The sequence below is a fragment of the Prorops nasuta genome, unplaced genomic scaffold (assembly GCF_024137725.1).
Source record: "Prorops nasuta isolate Cenicafe-Biocafe unplaced genomic scaffold, Cenicafe_Pnas_1.2 PNAS00015, whole genome shotgun sequence".
Taxonomy (NCBI): Eukaryota; Metazoa; Arthropoda; class Insecta; order Hymenoptera; family Bethylidae; genus Prorops; species Prorops nasuta.
In genome coordinates this window covers 2,889,976-2,917,895 of record NW_027116812.1, presented here as the reverse complement: position 1 = coordinate 2,917,895, position 27,920 = coordinate 2,889,976, and the positions used below count along the sequence as shown (strand labels likewise).

At 32.9% G+C, this 27,920-nt stretch overlaps 4 protein-coding genes across 11 annotated transcripts; 1 reads left to right on the top strand and 3 right to left on the bottom strand.

Moving 5' to 3' along the window:
* Positions 1–11: 11 nt before the first annotated feature.
* On the bottom strand, positions 12–12,249 carry Ptp61F (Protein tyrosine phosphatase 61F). Of its 2 annotated transcripts, none has more exons than XM_066736786.1 (9): positions 11,733–12,249; positions 8,090–8,279; positions 6,891–7,052; positions 6,549–6,811; positions 6,239–6,464; positions 6,007–6,159; positions 5,464–5,629; positions 5,206–5,398; positions 12–5,108 (listed from the first exon to the last, which is right to left on the bottom strand). In XM_066736786.1, exons 2-9 carry the CDS (start codon positions 8,183–8,185, stop codon positions 4,907–4,909), a joined length of 1,461 nt encoding a protein of 486 aa, XP_066592883.1. In that variant the 5' UTR covers positions 8,186–8,279; positions 11,733–12,249; the 3' UTR covers positions 12–4,906. The 2 variants fall into 2 exon arrangements, with proteins under 2 accessions (XP_066592883.1, XP_066592884.1); XM_066736787.1 differs by having other exon boundaries at positions 6,010–6,159.
* Positions 12,250–12,479: 230 nt separating this feature from the next.
* Positions 12,480–15,544, top strand: LOC136779272 (uncharacterized). The gene is made up of 4 exons (XM_066736788.1): positions 12,480–12,776; positions 12,851–12,982; positions 13,052–13,240; positions 13,311–15,544. The coding sequence occupies exons 1-4, from the start codon at positions 12,615–12,617 to the stop codon at positions 14,106–14,108; spliced, it is 1,281 nt and encodes a 426-aa protein (XP_066592885.1). The 5' UTR covers positions 12,480–12,614; the 3' UTR covers positions 14,109–15,544.
* A 177-nt stretch (positions 15,545–15,721) lies between these two features.
* mesh (sushi domain containing 2 mesh) lies at positions 15,722–24,015 on the bottom strand. Of its 3 annotated transcripts, XM_066736779.1 has the most exons (16): positions 23,482–24,015; positions 22,779–23,020; positions 22,510–22,697; positions 22,097–22,412; positions 21,846–22,014; positions 21,520–21,777; positions 21,252–21,445; positions 21,048–21,193; positions 20,689–20,970; positions 20,125–20,594; positions 19,731–20,005; positions 19,341–19,612; positions 19,122–19,273; positions 18,687–18,869; positions 17,475–17,625; positions 15,722–17,402 (listed from the first exon to the last, which is right to left on the bottom strand). In XM_066736779.1, the coding sequence occupies exons 1-16, from the start codon at positions 23,903–23,905 to the stop codon at positions 17,309–17,311; spliced, it is 3,816 nt and encodes a 1,271-aa protein (XP_066592876.1). In that variant the 5' UTR covers positions 23,906–24,015; the 3' UTR covers positions 15,722–17,308. The 3 variants fall into 3 exon arrangements, with proteins under 3 accessions (XP_066592876.1, XP_066592874.1, XP_066592875.1); XM_066736777.1 differs by lacking the exons at positions 15,722–17,402; positions 17,475–17,625 and adding an exon at positions 17,818–18,553; XM_066736778.1 differs by lacking the exons at positions 15,722–17,402; positions 17,475–17,625 and adding an exon at positions 17,818–18,553 and having other exon boundaries at positions 23,524–24,015.
* A 261-nt stretch (positions 24,016–24,276) lies between these two features.
* Positions 24,277–27,043, bottom strand: LOC136779273 (THAP domain-containing protein 1-like). 5 transcript variants are annotated; one of them, XM_066736790.1, is made up of 8 exons: positions 26,587–27,034; positions 26,338–26,503; positions 26,028–26,204; positions 25,860–25,937; positions 25,275–25,719; positions 25,085–25,204; positions 24,852–24,956; positions 24,278–24,697 (listed from the first exon to the last, which is right to left on the bottom strand). In XM_066736790.1, coding segments are annotated over exons 1-7 (999 nt in total). In that variant the 5' UTR covers positions 26,589–27,034; the 3' UTR covers positions 24,278–24,697; positions 24,852–24,945. The 5 variants fall into 5 exon arrangements, with proteins under 5 accessions (XP_066592888.1, XP_066592887.1, XP_066592891.1 ...); XM_066736794.1 differs by having other exon boundaries at positions 26,783–26,864; XM_066736793.1 differs by having other exon boundaries at positions 24,279–24,697; positions 26,338–26,547; positions 26,910–27,043.
* Between the last annotated feature and the right edge of the window lie 877 nt (positions 27,044–27,920).

The window sequence follows — 27,920 nt, the reverse complement described above, 5'->3', positions numbered from 1 at the left end:
TTCGGCATGTCTTCATATAAATAACATTTTATTGCGTGCAAATGTCCGTCATGCTTATCTAACAGTATGACTGCTTTACTTGCTACCATATAGTGTGAACGAGGAATCGACTTGATGGTCACGTTAAAACGATAATCGTGCCTTTTTCCAGCCAGCCTAAAAATCAACGCAGTGAGACTTCGTATAATTTATGTAATACATATTTTAGATCTTCTGTCAAACTGTATCAAATTTTAAGTTGATTGGAAAACATCCAGTGATGACAAGTATGCAGATTAGTATGGAAATGTAGTACATGCGGATTGTTTCTTCTCTCTCTATGTATACTATATATATATTATATAAAAAAACATTTCCCATGTGATTCCCTCGACAGGAAAATGCATTTTCAATAGTCTTAACGCAACTTCAAGAGACATTTCTACCAAATCAGCATTGATTTCTCACATTATTGTAAACTCCAAGGTAAATATATTCGTACAATTAACGTTTAACAAAGTTAAACTATTCTTCGATCAATATAAAACATAATCGCTTTAATATATATCGCATAACAAATAAGTCATTGCGTATCCATGGTACTGTCAAAAGAGTGGTATGAGTCGAGGCGCTGATTTGGTAAAACAGTTGTAGGCGAATATGGTCGAAGTAATTAAAAAACATGATATTGATTACATGACCAAGATAGTGTGAACGTGTGTGCCTTTGTGTGGTTTTCATTTTTGTTTCGTACGCCATGCAGTGGCGGATCTTATCAATGTGTCAAAATATTCGTCACGCATGACATTGCAAATCTACAGTGGTACACCTAAGGGTAGATTATACAAAAATGCATACGTAGAGGTATCGGCTTAATGATAAATCGTGTCGTACAAGACACAGAAACTTTCTTCTTCTCCTCTCCTCTTCTCACTATCGAAATGCGAACGGTTTCAAATCCTGCGAGAGTAAATGCAAAATTCTTTCGTGTAATACTTCAAGTGATTCGCAATTCAAGGTAAATACATAATATAAAAATTCTGAACCAATTAATGAGCCAATAACAAACTAATCCCTCCATAGAGAAAATAAACAATAAATGAGGCTTTGTTACAAAAAAAAAAATAACCTATTCTATCAAACTAATTGATTTTAAAACTCTTGACATACTAATTTTTTTAATATAAATTCTAAAACTTTGCATTGATAGGTTGACCCTTGTTAATAACTTTTTATGACGTAAAATAATTTTGCCGAGTACGAATGAATAATTTAGAGTTGAGAAATGATAATGGAGAAATTAGCTGGCAATACAGCTTGGACCTTTTAGTAAATGCGTATTAATAGATCGCATAGATTTATGAATGTGTACGGAATTATCGAGATGAGAAAATTAGGACTGGCAACTGGTTTGTTGCAAACACTCCTCTTCCGTATTGCATTTCTCGCCTAATGCTTATATGGTGTATATATATATATATTATGTATACGCCTCTTTATCCTTACAATTAGTGCTCCGGCTGCCAAGCGTATCGACTGAATACGAAGAAACCGGTTCTCGTTAGGGACTGGAACAGTGCCACTTTTACTTCATTCATTCGTATTACTATAAACTCGATTCTGTCGGTTGTCCTTGCACAATAGAAACTCCACTCCTCTAAACTGCACATGGCAAATTAAAGTCAATCGAGTATCCGATTTTCAATTAAATCGACTCGTTATTCGGATTAATTACGCTCTGTACAAATTAGATCGGATTATACGGAATTAAAACGTCTCTTAAATCAATGCTGCGTTAGGTTTACAGCAACTGCTCGGCAAACCGGTATTCGTGAAATTACTGTAGTAATTATTTACTTAAATATTGTCGATTATAAAGAATGGCTGCACAATTTTTTCTCAGTGACCGCGCTTTCAAGGAAAAATTGTACACGCTCTCGTTATGCTATCATACTTCATTTGCTCGTAATTCTCTCGCATTCTTCCCCATAATACTTCCGTTTTCTTCTCTTTCCTATGCTTTGTACGACTAGGCACTTAGCTATGTTTCTCAATTTTCATTATATTTATATATAGCGTATATATAAATGTATGTGTATGTTAGCCTCTATTGTACGCGTCTCAGAGATACCTATTTTAATCTCATATTTAGCGTTAAACATCCGCAATTTTCTTTTAAACATTCCATTCCATCCTATTGTAGGCATTGCACGGAACAGAAGTATTGTTTTTTTCTGTAGAAAAATATTTAGCTGAAGTATCATTGAATTCATTATGATTCTTGTTATATATACTATATGTTTGTATATAATACAATATTAGTTTATCGAAATGCTAACTCGATGAAAGTATATGTAGCGCTAAATATGAAACTTAAATATGGATCGGAGAATTAAAAATATTGTATCGATATTTTCTTTATAAATGTTTCTCGTTTACATTCTTATTTCGTTCAAGCCCCCCTCCCCCACTATCGTCTTCTTTTCTTTCATTTCTCATACTCTCTCTTTCTTTTTATCTTTCATAATATTATTTTCTTTCGCGCATACATATACACACGTTGGAGCGCATACCAGTTTTGGAACATCTTAATTAGCACCGTGTCACAACTTCTTCTGAGCTCTAGCTATCGATAATATTGCTCAGAAGCATTTCTTTAATAAACAACACGAGGATCAGTAAATTCCTGCTACATTTCGTAACTAACATTATTTCTTGTACATTCGAAAATTTCAGGCTTACACAGATAAATTTTCTAGAGAGATTAACAGAATGGAGCATTTAAAAGAAGACAATTAAACATTTCCTTATGCTTAAGGCGATATTTGAGTGTCTTATTTTAACTGGTCCATCCTGTTTACATATATTCATGTACATACGTAGATATAATACACCGAAAATTCTATAATCATGTGAAAAATCTATATCAATTATTGAGCTTTGAAAAGAAACACCTGAAAATTCAATAAAACGCCGATATATTCCAATAATTGTAAGAGTACAAAAGTACAAAATACCTTTTTGCAATATCAAATTCAGCTTTTGCTTTATATTAATTTTTAAAAATTGAAGCACGATCTTCTCGTCAAGTCTTTCTTTCTCATATGAAAATTTTATTAGCTTTTTAAAAGTTCCACTTGAGTTCATTGACACTACAAACTGTATCTTTTGCAATTACCTTGAAACGTCTCAAAAGTCAATAAACGTATTCAGTCTTCTCAATACTTTTCAAATCGATTATATATAACTAGTTGTTGAGTCGCATACTACCTTATCACGGCTTCCATTCTGAATTTATGCTTGCTATATCGCATGACTCAGATTTAAAAAATGTTCGTCAACTTGATTAAATAATCATGCTATGTCGTTAAATACTGTTTACTCACGCGTAAACCTAAGGATTCATGCACAACCATAAGGGTAAAAATTGAAATCTTAATTCATGATTCGTATCGGATCTTAAAAAAAATCTACAAATAAATAACCATTAATCAATTTTTATCACTCATCCCTCTGTTTGTGCAAAATCCCTAACATCATACTTTATGAAACAGATTTTCTCGATTGTTTTCTTCTTCTTTTCCATCTAAATAAGTGCTTGAAAAATGAATGCCACGTGCTCTTCTTATATTTGGCACCTATTTTCTAAAAATACCGACTTATTATAATGAAATATAAAAGTTTAAATCTATTTTGTCTTTCAAGTAGAAAGAAAATTGAGTGCTATTAAAACTTTGACAGGCTTGTTAAACAATTCAATTGTATATTAACCTAAATGGAATCAATCTGAAGAGGCTAGCTGGGAATGTATCGTAGCTAACGCGAATACTTAGTGAACCTTCCGCTTTGACGTGTAATAAGTAAAAATTATTGCAACGTTATTGTAATTAAATTCGAGTTTTAATATATAAAACGATGCATATACATTAATGGAAAAGTGATTAAAAACATCAGTTCGTGTGCTACGGAAGTTTTAAGGCCTAGCTCATTGAAATGTGTACAACATATTAAGATAATAAATTATTTATAAATGTTGACCGCGAAGCGATATAAGTTACTAATTTTTTTACTAATTATATCTTAAATTTTTTCCTAAGTAGAAATAAAAACTAACAAATAATTTGGTGTGGTGATAAAAATATTTTAAAAAAGCCTTAATTTGCCTTCGTTTTTCGACGTTTGTTACTAATAAATCGTCGATTTTTTTCAGTTCATTAAAGAAAAATAAACCAATTAGTCATTAGTATTTAATCATTTTTATCGTTTCCTTCTTCTTTTATTGAACTTGTATTCACAAAACTTTCTCGTTAAAAATATAGAAACTATATATACCGTGAAAGAATTCAGATTAGTTTATCGTAATATATCTTTTCTAATAACTAGGATAAAAATCACAGAACAAACCCTTCTGTAACACGCTTTTCCATTCATCTACCACAATAATCGTGTATTTGAAAATAAGTCGATTCGAAACGGTGGTCATCTTCGAGCGTACCTAACTTGAAGTCCTTGAAAGAAGATATCCGTTCCAGTATTCTATATACGCATTCAGCGAATCACAATATAAAAATACAAATCATACGTTTCTCCATTTTCGATCTCTTTGTAATCATATTATTTGATCATTCTGTAATTTTCCTGCACTGGTATTCGCATATCACGTGTTGTATAATTGCACGATTACCGAACTCATTAATACTCTGGCTTCCTTTTTTTACCTTACCGTCGACACCCTACACTTAGTACAAAAATTATCATCGTATTTCCCACTTGATATTTGTACCAGCTTGCTGAATTCGACAATGTATACAATTAAAGTGTAACACGAACTCGGAAGTGAGCATTCTTGAATGTGCAAATTACTCTGTATCGATGAGAGAGTTAAAACTCGGGTAAGCTTGGATTCAGCAGAAAGGATCCTAGGATATTAACCGCGCATATACACATAGCCAAGAGCTATTAGACCACCACCGACAATTGCGGCACCTATGCCAATTGTAAGAGGCTTAAATAATGACCTCTTGAGCTTCTGCCAATCTTCCGTCTCCTTTTGCCGACGCTTAATTTCCCGTACTTGCGCAGATAGCCGCTCCTGTTTTTCGCGATGACGTTGACGCACCTCATTTTTCCTATTGAACATAAACCACCACAAAAAAAAAAAAAAATAATTTATTTGGAATATTAAAGGCTTTCAAGCTCCTTCAACTGTACTATTATAATACTCACGCATCTGGACTGGATGGTGGGCTAGTTGTTTGAAATGAATTCCTTCCTTCATTTCCTGTTTCAGTAGAAGGAATACTGTCAGAACTTTTTTCATGAACATGATTTGTATTGAGCATTGAGTTTGTTGGGCTGGTAGAAGGTAAAGGTGGCTCTCTGGGTAATGGTTTATCTGGTGGTCCATTAGCATTATCATCTGAAGGAAATATAAAAATCCACATTCTAATAAAATATACTTATACGTATAAAAGTTAGGTTTACCATTATTTTCAGTTGGACTAGGTATTGGTTCTGATGTCATTCTTTGTGAAAGAGATTCTCCTCTTGGAGGTGGTAAGGGAGGTGGCTCATCATCTTCTTCAATTAAGGAGTGAATATTGTTCACCACATCATAATGGTTAGTCACAGACACATCATTATTTACATTCTGAAATATATAAAGCAGGTTTAGCTTCAATCAATGGTTACTTTGTCTCACAGCAGTCCAATGCTATTATTAGGAGTCTTAATAACTTTTAGTAAAGAATTTACTATGAGACTTAAATCCAATCCCTTACATCAAAATGACACTTTTCAGGCATACAGTTTTTTTAAAGCTTCTTTTTACACAATATTCATTGGATAAAAAATACAGAAGATTTTTATTATTAAAATGTGACTAGAAAATGAAGTAATGCAAATGATTAATATACATAAGTATGATTAGTTAATAGCATATTTTGTGTTAATAACAATACAAAGCCGTATTAGTTATTGTTTAATTCAATTAATAGCACTGTACTACTGTGAATTGGTATTAGTTACCACATTGTTGGATGGAAGCTGCTTTGCTCCTTGTATGATGGCAGCATAAGAAAATAACAACTGATCTGGTGTTTGTATTAGACCCATCCTTGATTTCCTCATTTCCATTAGTACCTCTCGTACATTTACTGAATTTATTCCATTTTCTTCTATCTATAAAAATTATTTTTATTTAGTTAAATTCATATTATTTTGTGATCTTTAAAATTTCCTTAATTTTCAATACACTTACTAATACAAGGCAAGCATCAACTAAGCAAAAAGTTCCTGATCTACCAATGCCAGCTGAACAATGTACAACAGGTGGTCCAACATTTTGATCCAGTGCTCCAGATTGCCTTATATCTACTAGAAAACGTAAAAATGCTGTTGGGCTTTCTGGGACACCAAAATCTGGCCAGGTTGTATAATGAAAATGAAGAATTTCTCTACTTTCATTTGTTTCTATGTCTGTTATACTGTAATAAAGTCATTAATGTTAAAGCAGAACAATATTCAAGTTTAAATGTCTCATAATTGCTTTAAGTCATCTCTTATCTTACCATAATGTTCTAATTGTGTAATCAGAAGATTCTGTTTTGCTAACATATTCTACTTTTATATTCACATCTGAAAATATCATTGCAGGATCTGAGGAATTTTCCATTGGCCAATATTGATGGCACTTCACTTGATTCTTTTCAATTACTTTATTTAACATTAACACAGCTTTAGTATTCTGTTCCCATACCATTAACCAAAAATGACCAGCCGTAGCTGGTAATGGTCCTTGTGTTAAAATATACTGTCTATGAGCTCGTTCTACCTGTTGAATATAAAAAAATAATTACAATGATCCACTAATTAGCAGTGTTATACAAATAAAAGATTAATCCTAAATTTACCTGTACAAGATTGGCATTAATGTAATCACAGGGACCTCTATTAAGAATAATCCTAGTATGATCATAAGGGGCAACATCTCTATAGCGATTTAAAGTCCTATTTTGTGGTTTTTTAGATTCATCGCATGTGTATTTATAATTTCCACATTCATTTCGTATGTGCTGTAACATATTTATCATGATGATTTATAAATCATTCCTATAAAGCATGAAAATTGTCAATAGATTAAAGAATAATTCAGTGTAAGAATCTTAGGAAAATAATGGTTCTCTACATTCCACAAGATAACATTCTACATACTTTAACTTTATTACAGGAATAATACAGATTTTAATGTTTATTAAATCTTTAAGGCTCTGTGAGCTATATTTGATACAAAACAACATTTAATTTTATACTGATGCTCCGTACTCTAATAAAAAGCTTATTCCTAGAATTTTATTTAGATGAATTTGAAAAGAGGAACTAAATATTTCGAAACACTTTATAGAAGAGATAAGAAATGCTAATATTTAATGCTTTTGTGAAACTTCTACAATCCTATACTATATTCTTCATGCAATGAAAAGGTAAAATGTCATAAATTAATGGTACAAATAAAAACAATAAATACCATTTTTATCAATATATATATATAAATGTATAATAGACATCATAAGAAGTCTTTAAGGAAATATACTTTGAAGACATTGATAGTAGTTTGCTATGAAAGTAATGCATTCTAAAGAAGCCATGGTATTGTACTTGATGAAAGCAAGAGCTATTGTTACGTGGAATTGATGCAGTAAAATTGCATAGGAGATATAATTAATTAGCCCTGAGCTCTCCGTTGTCACGCAAAATATTTCTGTATTCTTTTAATCGCTGTCATTGAAAAATTTCTGCAGAAAGAGCAACGAATCGCGTTACTCTTCTCAGGACCGGAAGTGCACAACAACAGAGTTATAATTAAGATTAGATTACGAAGGACAGATACCGGATTATTACTAAATTTAACACGAACCCTGGTTTATCGAATAGGAAATTTTTAGGAATAGGAATGTATGATAGGCATTAAAAAAAGGCATCCACTTAAACAGAGACAGCGGGATAGAAAAGAAAAAAAGCGGGATAGAAAACAGAAAGGAAGAAAATAGATTGTGGTTTAGTTTTTCAATGAAAAAAAACAGAAAGTTATGGGGCAAAGAAACTTGCTCACATGATAAATAACTGCCCAAGCTCTTTTGGAGTTAATTTCTTGAAATTCAGTCTCCACATTGCTGATCGCCGTATCGTGGGTCTCCTGGTCCGTCATTCTAGCGTTGATTTTCAGTGCTTTTTATCCTTCGACCAGGGGCTACAAACTTCGGGCGCGTTCACGGAGATGCTATTAACGCTATTTGACGCTACTGCGCATAGAAAAATGACTGAAATGTGTGCGCAGTAGCATTGATAGCGTCTCCGTGAACGCGCCCTTCATTGTTGTTTGCTGTCCCAACGTTTGCAGCGCCCTCGTGGCAATTCATGAAGTATATCGGAACTAAATTGTATACGTGACGTACCTGTGCAGCTGTGCACCTGCACAAGTCTAGTATGAAATTAAAAGGCTAATTACGACGTCACTTTATGTGCTACACTGAATTTTTTATTCATTGCAATTTGACGTATTAAATCGATTAAATGTTACTTCTAGTTACTTCGCCATTTGTTCATCGGCTATCACCTATACTGTTCGTGGTTGCAAGTCGAAATACCCGCCATTACCCTCCATTGCCCGCCATAACCCACAGATTTCCGGTTTTGGAATATTTGGAAAGATACTTTTGTAGTATGGATTATTAAAATGCTAATGTTTTAGATCAAAAAAGGAATTAATTGCCATCTTTATTTGAAGGGTAATCCGATAATTTAAGCCAATGCATGCATAAATGACTTAAATAAGCTTATGCATTTCATGTGCTCCATATCTCAAAATTCACTTTTAAAGAGATAACATTCTATTATAAAAGATATCTTATGTTCCCTACGAAGTCAAATAACTTTTGTCGAAAATATTTTTCTGTATTTTGTATAATTTTTTTAGATAATTCCCGGGGGAGTTTAAATATTGGGCATCTTGTACACCGGTACACGTCTGCGAAAGTCAAGAAGTAATTCAAAATAAATTATTTTACAAACACTAGCTGAATTAAATTATAAAATATTATTATGAATTGAAAGCTCTTGATATAAGCTACCAGAATATAGAATAAAAAATAGCTGGTTCTCTTTAAAAAATTGAAAATGATCTTCACATGAATTTCAAAAATCCGTCCAAGGTTAAAGCAAAGACAGTATCCTATGGAATCTTAAAAATATTGTTTCCAAGTATACTACACAGTTTTGTGTAAAGTGCATAGTTTCGGGATATTCTACCATTTTTTTCAATTTCCTTTTGCCTCCTTACTTTATTTATATAAGTGTCGTTTGCTCTTTTGAGATATTTCTCACTACTGTAATTATACTCTAAAGGTAAAAAGTAAGAACGACTACTAGCTTAAATCGTTGGTTATGAATACCAGTGGAATATGATTATAGTGGTTGTAATGCCGATGGAACGAGTGTGATTGAAATATATATCTTAATTTTTTTTTATATTATCATATTATACAGAGTATCCTGTTTGAAATAGTAGTCTTCGTACTGTTGATATGAATAATTTTTTAGGAAAGATATAGTTATGACAAAAATTTACAAATAAAAATGGCTTAACTCGGAACAAGACATTGGTTATCACCACTCATTTCAATCTTTAAAGGATATCTGAAGGTTACGTCAAGGTCACAACGCATTTTTTAAACGCAGCTCCCGGTTTCATATTCCTTATTCTTGCAACTTAACTCGTTAAAAATATAAATACTCTACATTTTATGATTCTAAATTGACTAACATCATGTAATTTTACATGGATTTTTTACAATGTAAAATTAGCATGAGAGATTAATTTATATTATGTATTTTAAGCCTTAATATGAAGCTCCAGCTTACTTCGATTTGTTAAGATTGCCATTTTATAACGGTAACCCCAATACTCTGTTACAAATCATAACTATTACTTCCAATAGGCAACAAAAGAAAAAATTAGCCTCAAAAGCTATTCTCGCATAAACCTAGCCCACGATAGCATCAAAAGTTTCGAAGCATGCATGGCAATCGGTTCTCCACAGTAGTGTTTATCAACCAACAAATAAAAAATCCGTTCCAAGGATTATTGATTGGATAATTGATTCTGAAATTGAGAATCACCCAATCTATAAACTCCTTATCAAAAGCCGAATATTGAGCCGAATATCATCTGAAGCTGGTATACTTATATCAAATGATATCAAAAACCTCTTCATTTTTATCCTAGTATACCTATTTTTCTGTTTATACCCCTATATACGTATATATCTATTTCACACAAATATTTCTTTCACTTCAACTGTTTAGATTATTAAATAATTAAATAAATTCTATTAAATATAGAATTACATTATTGTGTAATGTTTTGTAGATGGCGAGAACTTGTTGCGTACCCTAATGTGTTTTTCGACGCAAAAAGTGCCAAGTCATGCGTTCTTAAAGGACGCCATTATAAAAGAGCGAAATGGTTTCAGAGCCTTAACGTGTCCCCCTCCCCCTTCCGATAGTAGGAGGTAAAAAAACTGTAAATTTGCTATAACCACCTTAGTGATGAAGACTATATTATAATTTGAAAAAGCGGCACTTGAAAGAATTAAATTATTTCTTGGAGTTATTTTCAAACAAGAAGCTGACACCTGGTGAATCATTGTAATATGAAAATGTAACAGCAGTAGAACAGATTACAATGTAACTTGTAGCAATCTGATTATTCATCTGCAAAAGGACAAAAACTGGTTCACTAAACATGATTGCAGCATTATAAATTGTAATGCCGATTACTTGGTACAATAATATCTGTACTAGAGAATGAGAATTGCTAATGGATCCCTAAAATTTGATAAATTGTATTTCAGTAGATTGCTTGTACTCTACAATTTATAACCAATGGCTGACTGGTATTTAAAGAACTGGCAGTAGGAAAATTATTTATCTAAAAGCATAAGCAAGATAAGGAAATATATATGTTTTGCAATTTGTTTCTGTGCCATTAAATACATATTTCAAATTATTAACAGGACTTTATTTAATTATCGCCTAGGTCACAGATCATCGCTGCTAGCAAGTTAGGAAGGCATTTCGACGGTACGGATATAACTTAGTTTGGTTCTGGACACTACTCGATAGAAAAGATCGTCCTGCTTTAAACTCAGCTTGGAAATAGGAAAATTTATGTTAATTAATGCATCTAACATTTATTAATGATGGTAATATATGAATTTTCTGTACCGGTATATGTTTAGTTTAAAAATTCGAAATTATTTTCGTTTTCTTAAATTTAGAAAAAAACATTATATGAATATATATTTTATATACTTTTTATATTCTATGTATTTTATTTGAAAATGTAATAAATTATGTTATGTTAATATCATATTTGCATTTTAGTTATTTCAGCATTAATAAATAAATACAAAGTAATATTAAGAATATAATATGCATACTATATGTAACCATTCAAATGTGCACGTGAACGTATATACGTAAAAACTTAGAATAACGTCATAAGAAGCAAATTCACAGCCTTAATACATAGAAAGCACATGTATACAGTTTAGTTTCCATGTGCTATGAATTATAACGAGGGCGCTGCTAACACTGAGTAACTGAAAAACAATCAAGATTGTCACCCCTGCCTTCGACACAGCACTAACTAAACAAAAAAACCCAAGAAAATCGAGGTAAAGACGTGTACTCACGCGAAGAGGCTGGGCCCCGAACGCGCGCACTTCCTCTCTTCCTCTTTCTTTTCTTCTTTAACTTTATCTCTCTCTCTCTTTTTCTAGCTCACTCGTTTATTCTATACCGCAATCGCAATGGAAAAAGGCGTTTCTATTTTCTATTCCACCTCAACTACAAAGTTGATGCGGTGCCATACATCACGCAATTTCTCTTTTCTGAACATTTATCTCCTCCACTTTTCATCTTTTTCTACCTCTTCTTTCTCTCTTTATTATATCAGTACACACTACTCACTGTTTCCTAAAAAAATCTTTTAATCCGTCAAGAGACGGCGCAGCACCAATTTTTCTGCTAACAATTTTGTCTCTTACACTGACAAACCATAATATTTTAGGGCGGTGACATCTCACTGATTTGGAAGACGGAACTTCCTCTTTTATTTTGATGATCCCAGTAGTCGTAGGCCGTAGGCTGCAGCCTCTTTTTTTATCTAGATGCGACGGCTAGCTTAACACACCACCGGGCACCGACTGGCGACTGCTGGCAGAAGAACAGGCAGAGCCAAACAGAACTGTTCAAATTTTCCGAGCATCATTCAGCACTTTAACTAGTGGTGCGCGGCTGCTTCTTCTGCAATGCGATTTGTGTGTGTCACTGATGTGTTCGATACAACGATTCCGCTTGCGATGCTGTTGTGTTCGAAACTCGGAACAAGACGGCACAAACTGTAGATAAATATCTACAATTTCTCGTATACGGTACACTGCTATTTTGTGCTATAGCTTGCGCTCGATACTTCCGCCCGCCATTTTCCCCAGGAGCAGAATCGAAGAAGGCCAGTGTATCTCTGCTAATAATTTTCAATAGTTAAGGAAAGCATTGCTGATTTAAGTAAAAAAATGGAAGAATTACTGGAAACATGTCCGTATGATCCTGCACATCGTATTAGAAGAAACAGATTGCAATGTCATCTTATGAAATGTGCTAAAAATTTTCCTAATTCAACAAAAGAAAAATGTCCGTTTAACCAAACACATATTATAGAAAAGCTGGAATTAGAAGTAACGTCTTTTTTTTTTATTTTTCATTAGACGTTTAAACAAATATTTACTATGTTGAATGTGTGGTATTGTAGAGTCATATAAGTGAATGTCCTGATAGAGGTATACTTGAACTGGGGAAGGTAAAAGTTGAAGATGAAAAGCCTCTTGGCATTGTTCCTATAAAGCCAGATCTTGAATTTCCTTCTGGAGAAATATGGGAAGATGTAATACTTCTATTTTTTTTAATTATAATATATATATGTTTCTTCTTCAATACAGTTGGCTTTTCATAGGTGCCTGTAAAAGAGAAATTGCCCCCTATGATAAAAACTGAGTCTAAACCAATATTTAGGCAGGTAATATGTGTACCCAAATCTGAAAGAAAGAAGTTCAAATTAAGTGAACGCAGTAGAATATTAAAGTTAGAAGGATCATCATTCAAGGAACCTGTTACTGTTAAGCCAATTCTGAAGGAAAAAGAGGTAATGAAAACTCTAAGCCTTACATTAAAATACCATTTAGACAAATTTTAATGTTAAAAGCTTTTTACAGACTCAACCAACTTACACTCAAATACGTCTACCAAAGCAGGTCCCTGTTAATAAGGTGCCTGATGAAGTTTTGTTTCAGGATGGCATACAAAATCTTTCTATTGATGATAGTGAATCTATCAGCCTAAATAATTCCTTTAAGATAATAGATAGCAATGGTCAAACTATAGATCAGATTGCAGAAGCTTCAGAAAATGGAAAACCTTCTGAACTTCCAGAGGTTCTAGAAGCTTCAGCTGTAGAAAACAGTAAGACTGAAACTGAGGAGGTTTTATATCCTGCTAATAATGAACATGTACTGAAGACTTATAAAGAAATATATGGAAAGATACAATCATTAAAACTAGAAGAAGGAGCAGTTTCAAACGAAACAATTTCTGCTCTCACTGCTCAAATGTCTATAATTTCAACTATGGCAGAAAATATTTCTGCTGGAAAAGAAAAACTTACAATTGGTTTGCAGGAGGTTATTAAAGAAAACCAGCTAAAGACTGCAGAAGTAAAGGCTGATGTGCCTTCTATACAAAGCAAACCTAACTATGCAGCTGCAGCGAATAGTGTAGGAAAGGCTAGTACAGGCCGTGGGTATATGTTGAAACAAGCATTACAGAAGAATGGTTGGCTCCAGACATCAAGAGATTCGATTCTTAATATGTCAGGAATAGATCCAGAGGCAAGCATTCGCAGAAATGAATCTACCAACAATAACAGTATTATTTATAGCTATGTAGAAGATGAGGATGATCTTGATGGTTTTAATATAGTAACAAGGAAGAATAAAACTACAAAGAAACAGTAACATATGGAAAAAGATTATTTTTAAGAGAGCCTATGCCAAAAAAGTTTATTGATATTTAATAAGGCTGCTGTGTTAAAGTAAAGAAAAATACTGTTTTATTATAATCTTATTTTTATTTTGTTTGTGATAAGTTTTGATAGCTTACTTAAGAACTTATTTTTTATTAACTTTTTTCAGAGATAAGGCATAAACTATATTTTTGTTTATTGTTCATGATTATAAAATATAATAAATAGTTTATGTACAAAATTTTACTTAATTGCTGCCCTTTGATTTTGAATGTTACTAAACTTAAATTTTTTTAATTAGGAACTAGGTAAATATTATTTGATACTTTTGTAATCGTCATAATTTAAATGTAGGGGAAGATAATCACTGATTGATAAAGATTGGAGTATCTACAGGGCATCTGATTATATTCTGGCAATCTAAAAATCCTAAATAAAAGGGCCTATTTTAAGAAGAAAACAAACATTTTTTTAATACTATCAATGTTTACTAAGTTACATAATATTTGTTGGCTACTAATCTGCAAAACTTTTGTTTTGATAAACATTAAAAATATTAAAATTACCTACAAGAGTTTCTTGTATATATTAAATATTAATAATGTGTGTTATAAAACAAGTTATCATGTTTTTCATGTATTTGATATTTTTTAAATTTTATAAAAATTCGTCTAAAAGTAGACTCGTTAGACTGACAGCCTATAAATATTACGTTACTTGTTAAATATGAACAGTATTAAAACTAGTGTAAAGTAATTGTTTTTGGATATTACAGTAGGCAATAAGAAAACTAATTAACTTTTTCTATATTGTTGATAATTATCGAGTCATTCAACAATATGTGAGGCTACATTTATTGTTACGTAACTCGGCAAATGTCAATAATATGACAAAAATTCATGAAAGCTTTTATTACCTATTACACGATACACAAAAAGTTTACATTATTTTTAATGTAGTTCACATTTAATGAGTTACAATTTAATGTTTATAAGCTATCGACCTAATGAATTAGCACAAAGACGAATTTTTATGTAGCTTATGTGAATAATATTAGTAATATAGAAAAAAGTTAGTAGACTTGTTTATCATTATTGTAATATTTACAAATAACTCTTGTAAAACTTGTTAATATTATTAATATGTACGAAGAGCTGCATCATAACTTATACAGGCTCTTGACCCAATCATATTGTTAAGTAATTTGTAAATATTGCCACTATTAAAAAATTGTATACAAGTTTTCTTTTCAACGTAGCTCCTTCTTTCTAGTCAAAGATTTTGGATTGGCACGAGAATAATCGGACCCCTTGTTTAAAGTATCGGTCAAATTTTATTTATGCTTCCTATAGTAATGCATTGCATTATGACTGTTTGCATTCTCTACTTCGCTGATAAAGAAGAGATTTACTGTAAACGTAACGTAAGGTAAGAGAGTGTATGTAAGACCGTGTAAATTTCAACAATTGATATTGCAGCATCAAGTGAGAGAATATATCGTTGAGAAGTAGTAAAGAAACGAGTACAAATACATGGGAGATACGAGTTTAGCTGTAACGTATATGCATTTCGATAATGTTTATTTCATTGTTAGCAAATGTTAATCATTTACATTTTTTATTTATATTTGAATAAATTTGGAAAACTTATATATTGATATTAGATAAATATCACTAGTAAAAGAGTTTTGATATAACAAATATTTTGTTTTTTAATTATCAAATTGTTGTATTTTTGTTGTTGCTTTTAAATGGCATGCATAGAATACAATTTACAATGCATTGATGAATACAATATGAACTAATTGGTTTTGGTAATAAACTTTGATTATTTTATTTTTCTTTTACTTTTGGCTACTTATTATTAACACGCTCAAACCAGCGTTCGATTTCATGTTTCGCTTTGTATGGCGGTGCGGTATGTCAATATCACTTATTTAGAACGAATTCGACTACAGGTCACTGGTGGTAAACACCGAGTTGAAAGTGTTAATTATAAATATATATATATAGGGTTTTTTTTTACGAGCATCCACCCTGAATAAATGGAAAGCAGCAATAAATACTCAATTTTCCAAAGCACCGCGTCAATTTTCGTTTCGTGAGAGAAATTAAGTTACATAAGCTTTACTCAACTGAAATTTGTTGTAAAAGGAAAACCACAATAGCTAGAATAGGAATGTGCAAAATCATTACAGACAAATTCAGAAAATAAATTTCGCCTTTTTACAAGTAATTCATAAAGGTAGGACATCGAATAGGCTAGTGACCTTAAGAAACGGTCATACGAAGGGCACAACATATAATGATGGTGCCGGAGGTGGAGTTTTTGATTGATATAGCATCATGAACTTTCCTTCATCGCCGAGTGTGGATATACGTAGAAATAATAGACTATCATAAAATATTTCAAGAAGCAATAAAATGACAAGAACCATCGATGAAAAATACTGTTATCCTATTACAGAACAAAATTACGTGAAAAGGTAGCAAATTTGTCGACATAATTAATTTGTATAGTTATGATATACAATTTTAGTTAGCGTTTAATACAAAAATCTGTCAGAAATATTGAAAGAAAGGTTTCCTATATCTATAAATGCTACTAATCAGAAGAAACTTTGTATCAAGTACCCTTCAGCCATGCACAAGGCTATAATATAATCTGTATATAGGATGAATTGTGAATTGAATTTTTTTGCTAAAGGCGATAAATGACATAAAGGTAACGCTGATAAAAAGGCTTCGCTTATAATATTTATGATAAGACCAAGTAGAGCTGGATATTTAAATTTATAGCTGTTATAATCATATGAAATATATCCAAAATATATATCTGCAGTTGGTCCATTGGGATAATCTCCTTGTAAATTATTATTATACATTATTATTTTTATTATATCAAGCTTGAACCTTATCATTCTGGTATAAATTTATAGGTATGCAGTCTATACAATTTCATATCATTCCTTTTTAAGCTTATAAAAATATTAGTTACAAATATATATACTTAAGGTTATAAATGTTTTAACTAACTAAATTAATTAACTTTGATTACTTAACTAAACTAATATTAGCTGTCAAATTTTATGAAAAAAAGAAAGGTAATGTTTGATAAATTATTATGAATACGACTAAATGATATGTATTAGGTATATAATGAGAAAGAGTGAAAATATTTAATAAATATTGTTCAATTAATTTCTGTCGCTTTAGGACTGTAAGGTGAAAGTTCCTCGTCGTCTTCACCAATTTTTTTTAGTCTTTGCAACTCTGTGTTTCGTGATCTGAAAAACGTCGACATAGATATATAATTAGTGAATATTTGAGATTCTTTTTTAATCAGCGTAAAATTTTACCTATTAATGGCCTCTTCTTCTTCACGTTCCTCTCTGCGATTTTTCAAAATCCTCGATGCCAGGCAAACTAGTATTAGCAAAATTGGACATAGGCAAGCGAGTACTATACCGGAAGTGATACCTGCCTGCCGGGAACTGTATTCCTGCTGGCCTGTGTGGTACATGAAAATTTTTTTTGTTTTACGAAAATTAAATAAAAAACAAGTACAATCGGTCAAAGGGGTAAGGACTGTAGACTATGGTGGAAATTTTCATCCCACAGTCACAAAAGATTGAGTTGAAATTAGTATAAGGAACATTTCGCTAATGCCTGTGGAATAGAAATTTCCTAACGTCATTTTGATGTTAAATTATTTATTGACATTTTTGTACAAAACTTGGTATATAAACAGCTGTTCTTTCATGAAATATAAACACTTGTTTATAATTTATTCTTGAATTATTAAAACTAACTATAGCTTACGGTAAATTAAATGCAGAGTTTAAGATTAATTGTATTTCTATTCCACAGTAAGAACAGGTATGACAAAATGTTGCTAAAAGTTTATGATCTAACTAATTTTCGCGAATTTTAAGGAAACGATTACTGATTGTTTAAACTAAATTTAAAATAGAAAATTGTAGCTAGACATCGCTTTCTCTAGTGGGACTACCCGCAGTTTTTTTAATAGAGTCGATAGTAACGTCGGATTCAGTTGGCGAATTTGGTTCCTTTAGGTCCCAATCTTTCTCTTCAAATTCAATATCGGGTCTGTTCGGCAAAGGCTCGTGGGTTCTATAAACTTTATCGTAGCTTCTGCGTTTCTTGGGATTCGACCCAATCGTGCTAGTATCGCTTTCGGGAGAAACCGGTCTATCATAGGCTTTCAACGGTGTCAGTGTCTTAAGAATAGTGGACTCATTGTCGACACCAGATCCACGCTCCGAATAACGCCACGATCTGGTGATGGAACCTCCTTGCTTTTGATTGTTTCGTATAAAGACAAAGACGCACCCTATCAGAGCCGCGAGCGGAATCAACACGGCACTAATAATACCCATAGTCGTCCACGCTGTTCTCTGGGCATATTCGATGTGGCCTGTATTTGTTCAATTGCAAAATTCATCAAAATTTCCATTCAAATTCTATTAAACTTCTTAAATCACGAATTTTATATTTTATTCTCTATCGAGGATTAACATTATTTTCATCAAAATAACATCTATACTCACGCAAACATTCCGTGTATCCATATTCCGGTATGTTCCATCTTCCTTCGGGTAAACAGGTCCGTCGCTGATCGCCGATCAGAATGAAATCTTGATTACACTCAAACGTTACTTTAGTGCCAGGAACAAAGAGGAAATTGCTTTTACGGCCAAAACGTGGAGTTTCGAGAATACCGCAGGATATAACTAGAAAATTAATACAATTGTCAAATGCTTGAAAATTTGAAAAATTCTTCATTTTACGTATATATAATTTAAAACCTTAAGTTAAGTTTTTGTATTATTAAAAATTTCTAATTTAAAGAAGTGATTTTAAAACACAAAATGGTAGAATGGTTCGATAGGGGTGGTTTCTCTCGTGGTATTTTAGTTTTTTGCTTCGATTATGTGTCATCAAGACACTACACAAGTGTGAACTTTGAACGTTTTATAACTCACTTCTTTTATTGTTAAGCGCTTTTATCTGAGTAGTCGTGTCATGATAGTTCTTCGTAAAATGTGCTAGATCCCGATTTAGAGTTACAGCATAATCATATGCACACTGATATGTATCACCGCATAACTCCTTGGCTCTCGCTCTATCTGTCGTTCTGAAATTAAACAAGCCAAGTCAATAAAAATCTTTCTTTCCACGTGAAAGATTAAATTTAGGTCTACCTGTTGGGCGACAAAATTTCATCTGGAGTCCTCTTAAATTCTGGGATAAATTTGTTATTTGCGTAATAGCTAGACGTTCTTCCAAACTCTCTATAAAATAAAGTCTTGCCTTTCAGTTTGTCCTCCTGATCCTCCAGAAGCCAGTGAATACCAAATTCGTTGTGAGCTACATCAAACTTCTGTAATTCAATCGAAGCTTTACCTCCATCCGGTCTTGTAAAATCATCTCTGATGTCGAAACTCCAGTTTCCCATGAGTCCTGCAGTTTTATTCTAATATCGACAAATTTATCAGTTTAATTTGATAAGGGAAATGATCCAAATAAAGAATATGAATTCCGGATTAAAAAATAACTCTGAAAAAGACGAATTTAAAATAAAACAAACCAACCATATAAGACCAGGGCAAATATACCCTAGCCGTCATGAATCCTTGGTTCTCCACAATCTCAACTCCTGCTCCAGTATCAAACATAATGACAACTTCACTTTGATTTAATATATAAGTCGGTGTATAAACCAGTACACCGGCAAAGTGTTGAAACTTCAGAGATTTCCTGTCAAAGTAAACTCGGCGTCCATCAGCGAATACATCGAGTCGGTACCTCCATTGTGCATATTGAGGACGTAGTCTAACCTCGATTATGGCCGAATTATTTCCCCTCGCTGTAATAAAATTGAGTAGTACAATAAAAATATACATTATGGCGTGGCTAGATCTTGACATAAAAGGTATTTAGACAAATTAATTTTTAGCGAATGTAATAATTATTGCAAAATATTACCGGCTACAGATGTTAACTGAGTGGCATTCACTTCTCCGTAAACGTTATTGGACACTTGCTCGAATCTTCCCTGGATATCTAACTTGTCCCGGAGGTCGTTAACGCGTACCAAAACGAATTCACCTTTCCCATTAAAAGTGTACGGGAGACCATCGAAAGTGATTATATGAGGATCACCGAAAACGGTGGCAACTGCAGGCGATTGGTAAGCAATGCAATCTTGCGATGGCCTCCTCTCGAATCTGAATGTTTCGCAGCCAACCGATTGTTCCTCCTGCCATAAACAGCACATATACATCGGAGATATGTCGTGGTACCAGTGGGATAAGGTTGGCACTTTATTGGCCTCGTCCCATGGCAGATATCCCAAACTGTGCGATCTGTGTGGCCTTGAACCCCACTGCTGATCGTACGATAACATCAGATATCCATTTTTATCGTAGCAACATTGCTGCTCTGCACCGTCCAAACTTTAAATGATATACAACAAAGAATTAAAATACAATTTATATATGACATACACTGTGCATGTATAGATTAAAGAGTTTGAATTAATATCCTTACTTTGGCGCTCCTGTTCTAACACAATGAATGGCATTTTGGTTGTAGAAACAAACGGGATTGGAGTCTTTGTCGCAATCAAAGTCAGGTAGGAAGCGACCTTTATCCGATAGAGCATGCTCCAGAATGCAGGGACAGAGAGGAACTTCCGCTGCAAAGTTCTTCAGGTATCTGTCGTTCATAATCCACTTATCACAAAGCTTTTGCGACCATTTTGGTCCGTATTCCCTTTCCCACTGAGGTCCAAAGTACCAACCGAGGGGTATTGGCCTACTCCACAGGACACTGAAACATGAAAACAATTATTCGTCAATTGTAGGTATATCAAAGACTGGTATCTCGTAAGTTTGTCAGTTATTTACGGTGTGATGTCCAGTCCGGAATAATCCGAGGGTTTGGTCAGATTAATTTGTATGAAACCAAAAGTCATATCCATTTGGTAAGGATTGTAACGATCTCGGTACGCTGAAGGGCTTATCGTGTATTTTCCATCGTTTTCAATATTTTTCTGCAAAAAGATTCGTCATTAAATTGCAAAAAGAACTGTCTCATTAAAAGCTACAAACCACTAAAAGATCAATATATTCCAGTTCGGGCTTGGTAGTTCTTTCCCTGTATCCCCAAACGGAGATTTGTATATTAGCTTGTAGATTAGACGTCAAATTGTATTGGTTCCAGGCTATTTTAATAGATCCTGGATTCTTTTCGTGGACAGCCTGATCCATGAAGAAGATCCTTTCCGTTGCTGAGGCAGGGGGTTCTAAATGGAACAATAATAGCCTAGGGAATATAGAGATGAAGAAACACAACAATTTTATTAATTTTGCAACGTACCAATAAAGAATTTTCCTTTCCAATCGTATGTGCCTTCTCCGATTGCTACTGAAAACAGTATGTATCCCTCAGCATGAATAAATGGCTGAATGCAGATAGCGCGATTACTATTGATGACTGTGCCCATAACCATCTGTTTGTCGAACATACACTTTACTTTCATGTCCTTCGTGAAACAAGGCCCCGTTATATTAACTACAGTACCACCCAACATGTTTCCACTCTCTGGTGCAAAAACCAGTGGTAAGTGAGCACCATCTACAAAATAAAAATGAATGTTAATTATTTTCTTTCAATTAATTCATATTTTTAAAAGGTTTACGTACTTAAGTCTTTATTGCAAGTTCCTAACATTATGTTTTCGTCTATCCTGAAGATATGGCGACCAGGGAATCCATTAGCCCACCCTCTCCCCGTCAGATCTCGAATTGTGGTCATTTGAGAGTACGGTTTGTACTCGTAACTTTGTGTTCCATTTCCAGCATTGAAACCGACCTAATATTTTATTTTTTAATTAATTAAGATAGAGAGATAGAGATGATTAATACGATTGACGTAATATTTATTATAAGCTTACATATGCGGGAACCCCACCCTCCCCGTGAGTCGTATCTCCTCCGGCTTCGGTGTGAGTAGTCCATTGAATATCCAGATAATTAAAAATTGCGTAAGTGTAAACTTCGTCCGTAGCTAATACTAATTGGAATGTGTTAGTTCGTGTCAAAGCATTTACGATCCCTCCTGCGAAAGATACATTTTTCCAAGTCACAATAACCGCATGTTTCGGTTCAAAAGAATCAGACCCAACGACACCCTCGCGAATATCCCATTTCACTCTCTCTCTCATTTCAGCTCCGAATTGATCATTTCTCGTTTGCAAATCCCTCTCCAATCTGTTGAAGTATAGAAAATTAATTTTAATATAAAAATTGTAATATTTACAAAAATACTTTAAGATTATTTTTTATTTCTGAATTAATATATTTATACCTGAAATAAACTCCTGGTCTTTTCTGATTGATTTCAGTTTCGGTGAGTTCTCCGATACGACACTTGCTGAAAAATATGCCTATGAAACTGGGATCGTTCTTCTTCGGCCAGTCCTTGACGGGGAATACCAGAGGGTAGTCGTAGTGATCCGGAGGATCGCTAAATTCTAGGTAACCATTGATCGATAACTAAATAGAAACAATTGGTTTCATCATAAAATTTGTTTAAAGAAAAAAATAAAGAATTGTTAGAAAAATGGCGAGACGCACTCTTGTATAATTGAATCTGAAGCCAAAAAATGGAAGCTGGAAATTTAAACTCTTGTGGATCTGAGTCGTTGACGATTGAATATCAGATTGATAATCGCCCTGATATTTATCGCCACCTTTGTCAAAATACCAATACATAAAATTACTACGTATCTCTCGCAATCTTTTTTCCGTCACGTTATATACTGGTAAATAATCTTCTGGACGGGGTGCGTACCTATCCGCATCTGGATCAGTGGAATCTAAAATAAAATAAAAACAAATTTTAAGCATTTCACCTTTTATTCGTATTATCCAACGAGGCTGTAAACTATTTTTATTATATTTTTCAAATTGCAGTTCAAAAAGATCGAATATACATCAATGATAAATATTCTTCATATCAATAACTGGTTTAGAAAACAAGGTGCCACGATTTCAGTGATTCATCCCCGATTCACGTAGAAGTGAGTAACTGATAAAACATAAGATAAGCAATGTAGCTAGCATATCAACACTATCTCCTAAATTTAATTTAAACTCATCCGCAAAGAATTATTGAATTCTTTTTTAAATAAACCTTCAAAGAATTCAGAAAATAACCTGATGAATTATGCCAATTATGGTATCATAGTGTTGACATTAATTAACAAGGAAAAAACATTTTTCTTATTAGTTTGATGCTTAGAGAAATGGTCACGCCCATTGATAACGCATTACTCACCGTATCTTACATACTTTCCACTTGTTTCATCAGCGCTCTTACCGGGAATCGAAGATTTTGGATTATCTTCAACGTCCTCCTTACTTTTTTTTTTAGAATTATCTACCGAAAATAAAACCGAGTCTTTTTTGTCGTTGATGGTTCCGACTTCGACATCGTCGTGCACAGATTTTTCGTGCCCCTCATCTAATTCCTCATATGTATCTTCCGGCTCGACCGCGAGGTTCGGACTCACTTCCGGTTTCGCTATTTCCCAGTTTTCCTCGTCAACTGTTGTCTCATCGGGTGGATTAATGCTAAACGCACTTTCAAGAGTTGCGTTCGCGTTCTGTGCCAAGCATTTCGTAAGAGATGTAATTAACAGAAGAAAATAAAGAGTCACGAAGAAATTATAACTAAATTTACGCGGATATCGTGTCCGCATCTTGAATCCGTCGGACTTTACGAAGCTATTGCTTTAGTACGCACAACGAAACTGGGCAGAGATTCCAGTAAAGATTGTAACGTACCATGATAACGATAGTGATATCATCCTTTTTATTATGATAACGTATGATTATCTCTGTACTACTAGAGGCCCTCCTCTCCTGGGAGAGCCTGATCATGAAGGATTAAGAAACGTAACCATTTTGATTGGTCCCGCCATTTTTTCACTAAAGTCGAGGGGATAGAAGCGCGAAACTCAAACATTTACGATTGTGCATGCTTTTGGGAGTTTCAGTTTTCTGTTTTGGTTCTTATATTTGACGTAGTTTATTTAATAAGTAGTAATTAGTCGTGATTGTACATACAATATTATATTTTCAATCTGAGAAGGGTACAAGATGAAAAATAAGGATTTTATAAAAAATACAGAAATTGAGTTTAGCACCGTTATTCATAGAAGAAACTTTAGCTTAAATTTACTTTATAATGTTTAAGATATCTAACAAGTACAGTCGGTCTTAAGTTTGAGATTAAGTTTAAGATTTTGGACTATGGGTATCGGTGCTACGAGTATATTTATCACATTTATTTTATACTATAGTATATGCATAGTCATAGATTTATTATCATAGGTCTTAGGTAGGCCATTCATTTTCTCTGCAACTATATTAAGACAGCAAATCGCATATCGATTTGCCATTTCTAAATGCAAGTTATGATAATATTTTATATGACTGCTTGATAGAATATCAGTACACTTTTTTAACAAAAAATGGTTTTATATTAGGATCTGAAAAACATGAATTATAATAAGTTCTAAGTATTAATTCTAATTGTAAAAATATTTCAAATGTTTTTTTTCTGATGAAATATAAAGTATTAATAAATTTTGCGATTTGCTTCGCATGGATGATTAACATAATTGATGATTTGACTGTATATACCTGCAGTAATACCAAAAACCCTTCATAACGCCTGCGATTACAAGCACCCATTTTGGAAGTTATAAAATTAAATTCAAGACCCATCGATTCAGCTTTATGAAGAATCTGTAAAATTATAGGCCTTAAAACTGCACAATTATAACCATCACCAGTGAAATAATAGTTAATAATTTGCTTCCACCGATAAGCTATACCGCATAACATATGAAAACGAAGCCGTTGAGAGGCTTTACCTGTATGTTCTGGCAGTGTAACATCCCCAATATAACTCTGTGTAGCATTATCATATCGAATACTAGATGAAATGCTCATTTTATCAAAAATTAACCCGTCCACGCTCTTTGTCTGCATCACTAAAGGTTTCAACTTTTAAATTTAAAAAATTGAAAAGTTAATTGGAAACTCCACTACTAGACTTAAAACCTTGCAATTTCCTACGAAGTGTTCGAAGCCCTGGCAATGGTAAGCCTTGTCTAAGAAGCTCCTCATAACCAGTAGACCCACAAGAAAAATGCAAATGAAGAGCTTTTTTTATAGTTTCGTTTGACCAGTTTCGCACTCTTCGATTTCCTAAACTTTTCAGTTGATCCTCGTTGAAAACCTTTTGTATTTGGGTTTTAAAAATTTGATATTGATGCTTCATTTTTACCATAGCCTTTTCGTTTAATCGAGCTCGACGTAACTTCTCTTTTATAATTTGTAACTGAAGCTTATAACTTGCACATTTTTTCCGGAGAAATCGGCTCTGTTGTTCCATAATTTTTTCCACAGTTTTTATTTTCTTTTCCATTTCTTTGCAACACTTATCATCGTTAGACCTGTTATTTTTAACAGAAGAGTAAAAATCAGCAGTTTCATGATCTTCCTTCTGAAATACAGTTCAGATTAAATCTATTAATAAAAATTAGCTAAATGTTCTCTGTATGTTAAAACTATAGGCTTTTATTAACAGAATTCCAATTTATTTTTTTCACAAAAACAAATATGTTAAATTATAAATTTAATTACCATTTGTTTTGCAATACATTCAGATGTCATATGTATAGCTGATGTTATAATATTATTTTCCATAGAAGGTGATTTCTCCTATAAGTCAAGACCAAAAATGTAAAAACAGAATGGCATTCTAATTTATTGCACACAAAAAGAAATACATTAAATTAATAGTACAGTTACCTGATGTTCCTCAACACTTTCAGATGTCACATGTAGAGCTAATGACATGCTACTATTTTCAGTAGCAGCTAAATAGTTTTCTTGTCTAAAACCAAAAATTGTAGGTGCAGCATTCCAACGTAGCTTTCGCTTACCATCAGCACGATGGTTCTCCCACATTTCTGGTGCAAAATGTACCTACAAAAAACATACTTAAATACTACACTACTTTAACATTTCAAATAATACTGTCATAAATTTTCTTCATTATATAAGTCTAACACTGTTTGTTTGCTTTAAATTAAAATTAAATGTATAAATTTTAAACTACCTCACACAGAAATGAACGGCTAGTTGGTTTCCAGCCTTTTCGATTAACATTATTTGTCCATTGAATACGTCTTTCTGGATTTTGAGGAAAAATTTTCATGATATACCCTTTCTGATCAGAATTTGTACATCCTGGTGCTGAACATCCTGTCATGTTTACTCTTAACCTATTATGTATTATATTTAAATGATAATGTTTAAGTGTTGTATCCTACAAAATAATATATCTTTAATATAATACATTGATTACATTTACTATAATTTATTATAATATGATATATATTTATTTATAAAAAATATATTAATGGTAGATCTGTGACAATCTGTAATCTGTGGTTCTGCACGAATTAAGTTAGTTTATGCCTTAAAAATTGCAGAATAATTTATACTTATTATTTCCCAAAAGTAAGTATACAAAACGTGACATAAAGAGAAGTGAAAGGTACTTTTATGGGTAAAAGTCACAAATGATTCATATTTCTGGTAAATAATTCACACTTTTCATTTTTAATTGTTCCGTGCACCAAAAAAAAAAAAGAAAACCGCGGAAATCAACAAAGTTACATCAATTACTTTTTAAATAGCATGTTGTATATACCCCCTCCATTTTAGTGAAAAAATGGCGGACCAATCAAATGATTGGAAATATTATATACGAAAAATGCCTTCATGACCAGACTCTCACTGGAGGGACCGAATCCGGAGGGACTCTATTTACTACAGGTGAGTTGAGGTGAGCACTGCTTCCAGTAAGGGTCGGTGACTCGGTGAAACGTTCGCAAATGCAATGCTGGAAACTTAAGAATTTGAAGCCAAAATAGCAGTTTTCATGTTCGGGAACTCGAAATAAAGATATTCTGAAGATAAACTAGATAAGTTAAATGGTAATTTGTCATTTTTACGCGGAATTGTCGTCTATTTAGAATGATCACTTCTTTTTTGGTTTCGAATTCTTAGGTTTCCAGCATTGTATTTGCGAACGTTTCACCGACCCTAATTCCATGATCCAAAGGAAAGGGATACGTGTGCTACTTATCAAAAGGGCGTGAACCGCAGATAACATTTCTTTTTTTTTTAAGGAAAATTTGATCTTCCTACAATTGCTGTTTTCTATATATATATATCCTAGAATTATATTTTATTAATGCCATATCTGGGCTAAAATAAACTGTTATCTTAGTTTCATTGAATAGACGCCTATAAAAGATTTTTTATTTTCACCTTATCTTTTTTAAAAGAGCAATGATATTAGTTTCAGAAAAATACATATTCTACTGCATCATATTATCAACGGGCATTTTTAATTGTTACTCTTGTGATTTTTTTCACTCTTTATAATAATTAAAACTCAAACTTGAACGAACGATATTCTCGTTGATTCAGATACACTAGGCACTTACCAAGTACGGAGCAAATTGACTGATATCGACCAATTATAACAAGTATTTTACTCAGTGCTTAGTATAAACGCTAAGTGTCCCAGAACGTAATCATTGTGTAAATGGTAATATATTATGTAACAGAAAGGGATTCTGACCCAAAAGGAATTCGCATACATTCTGAAAAACAACTTATATGTACAAA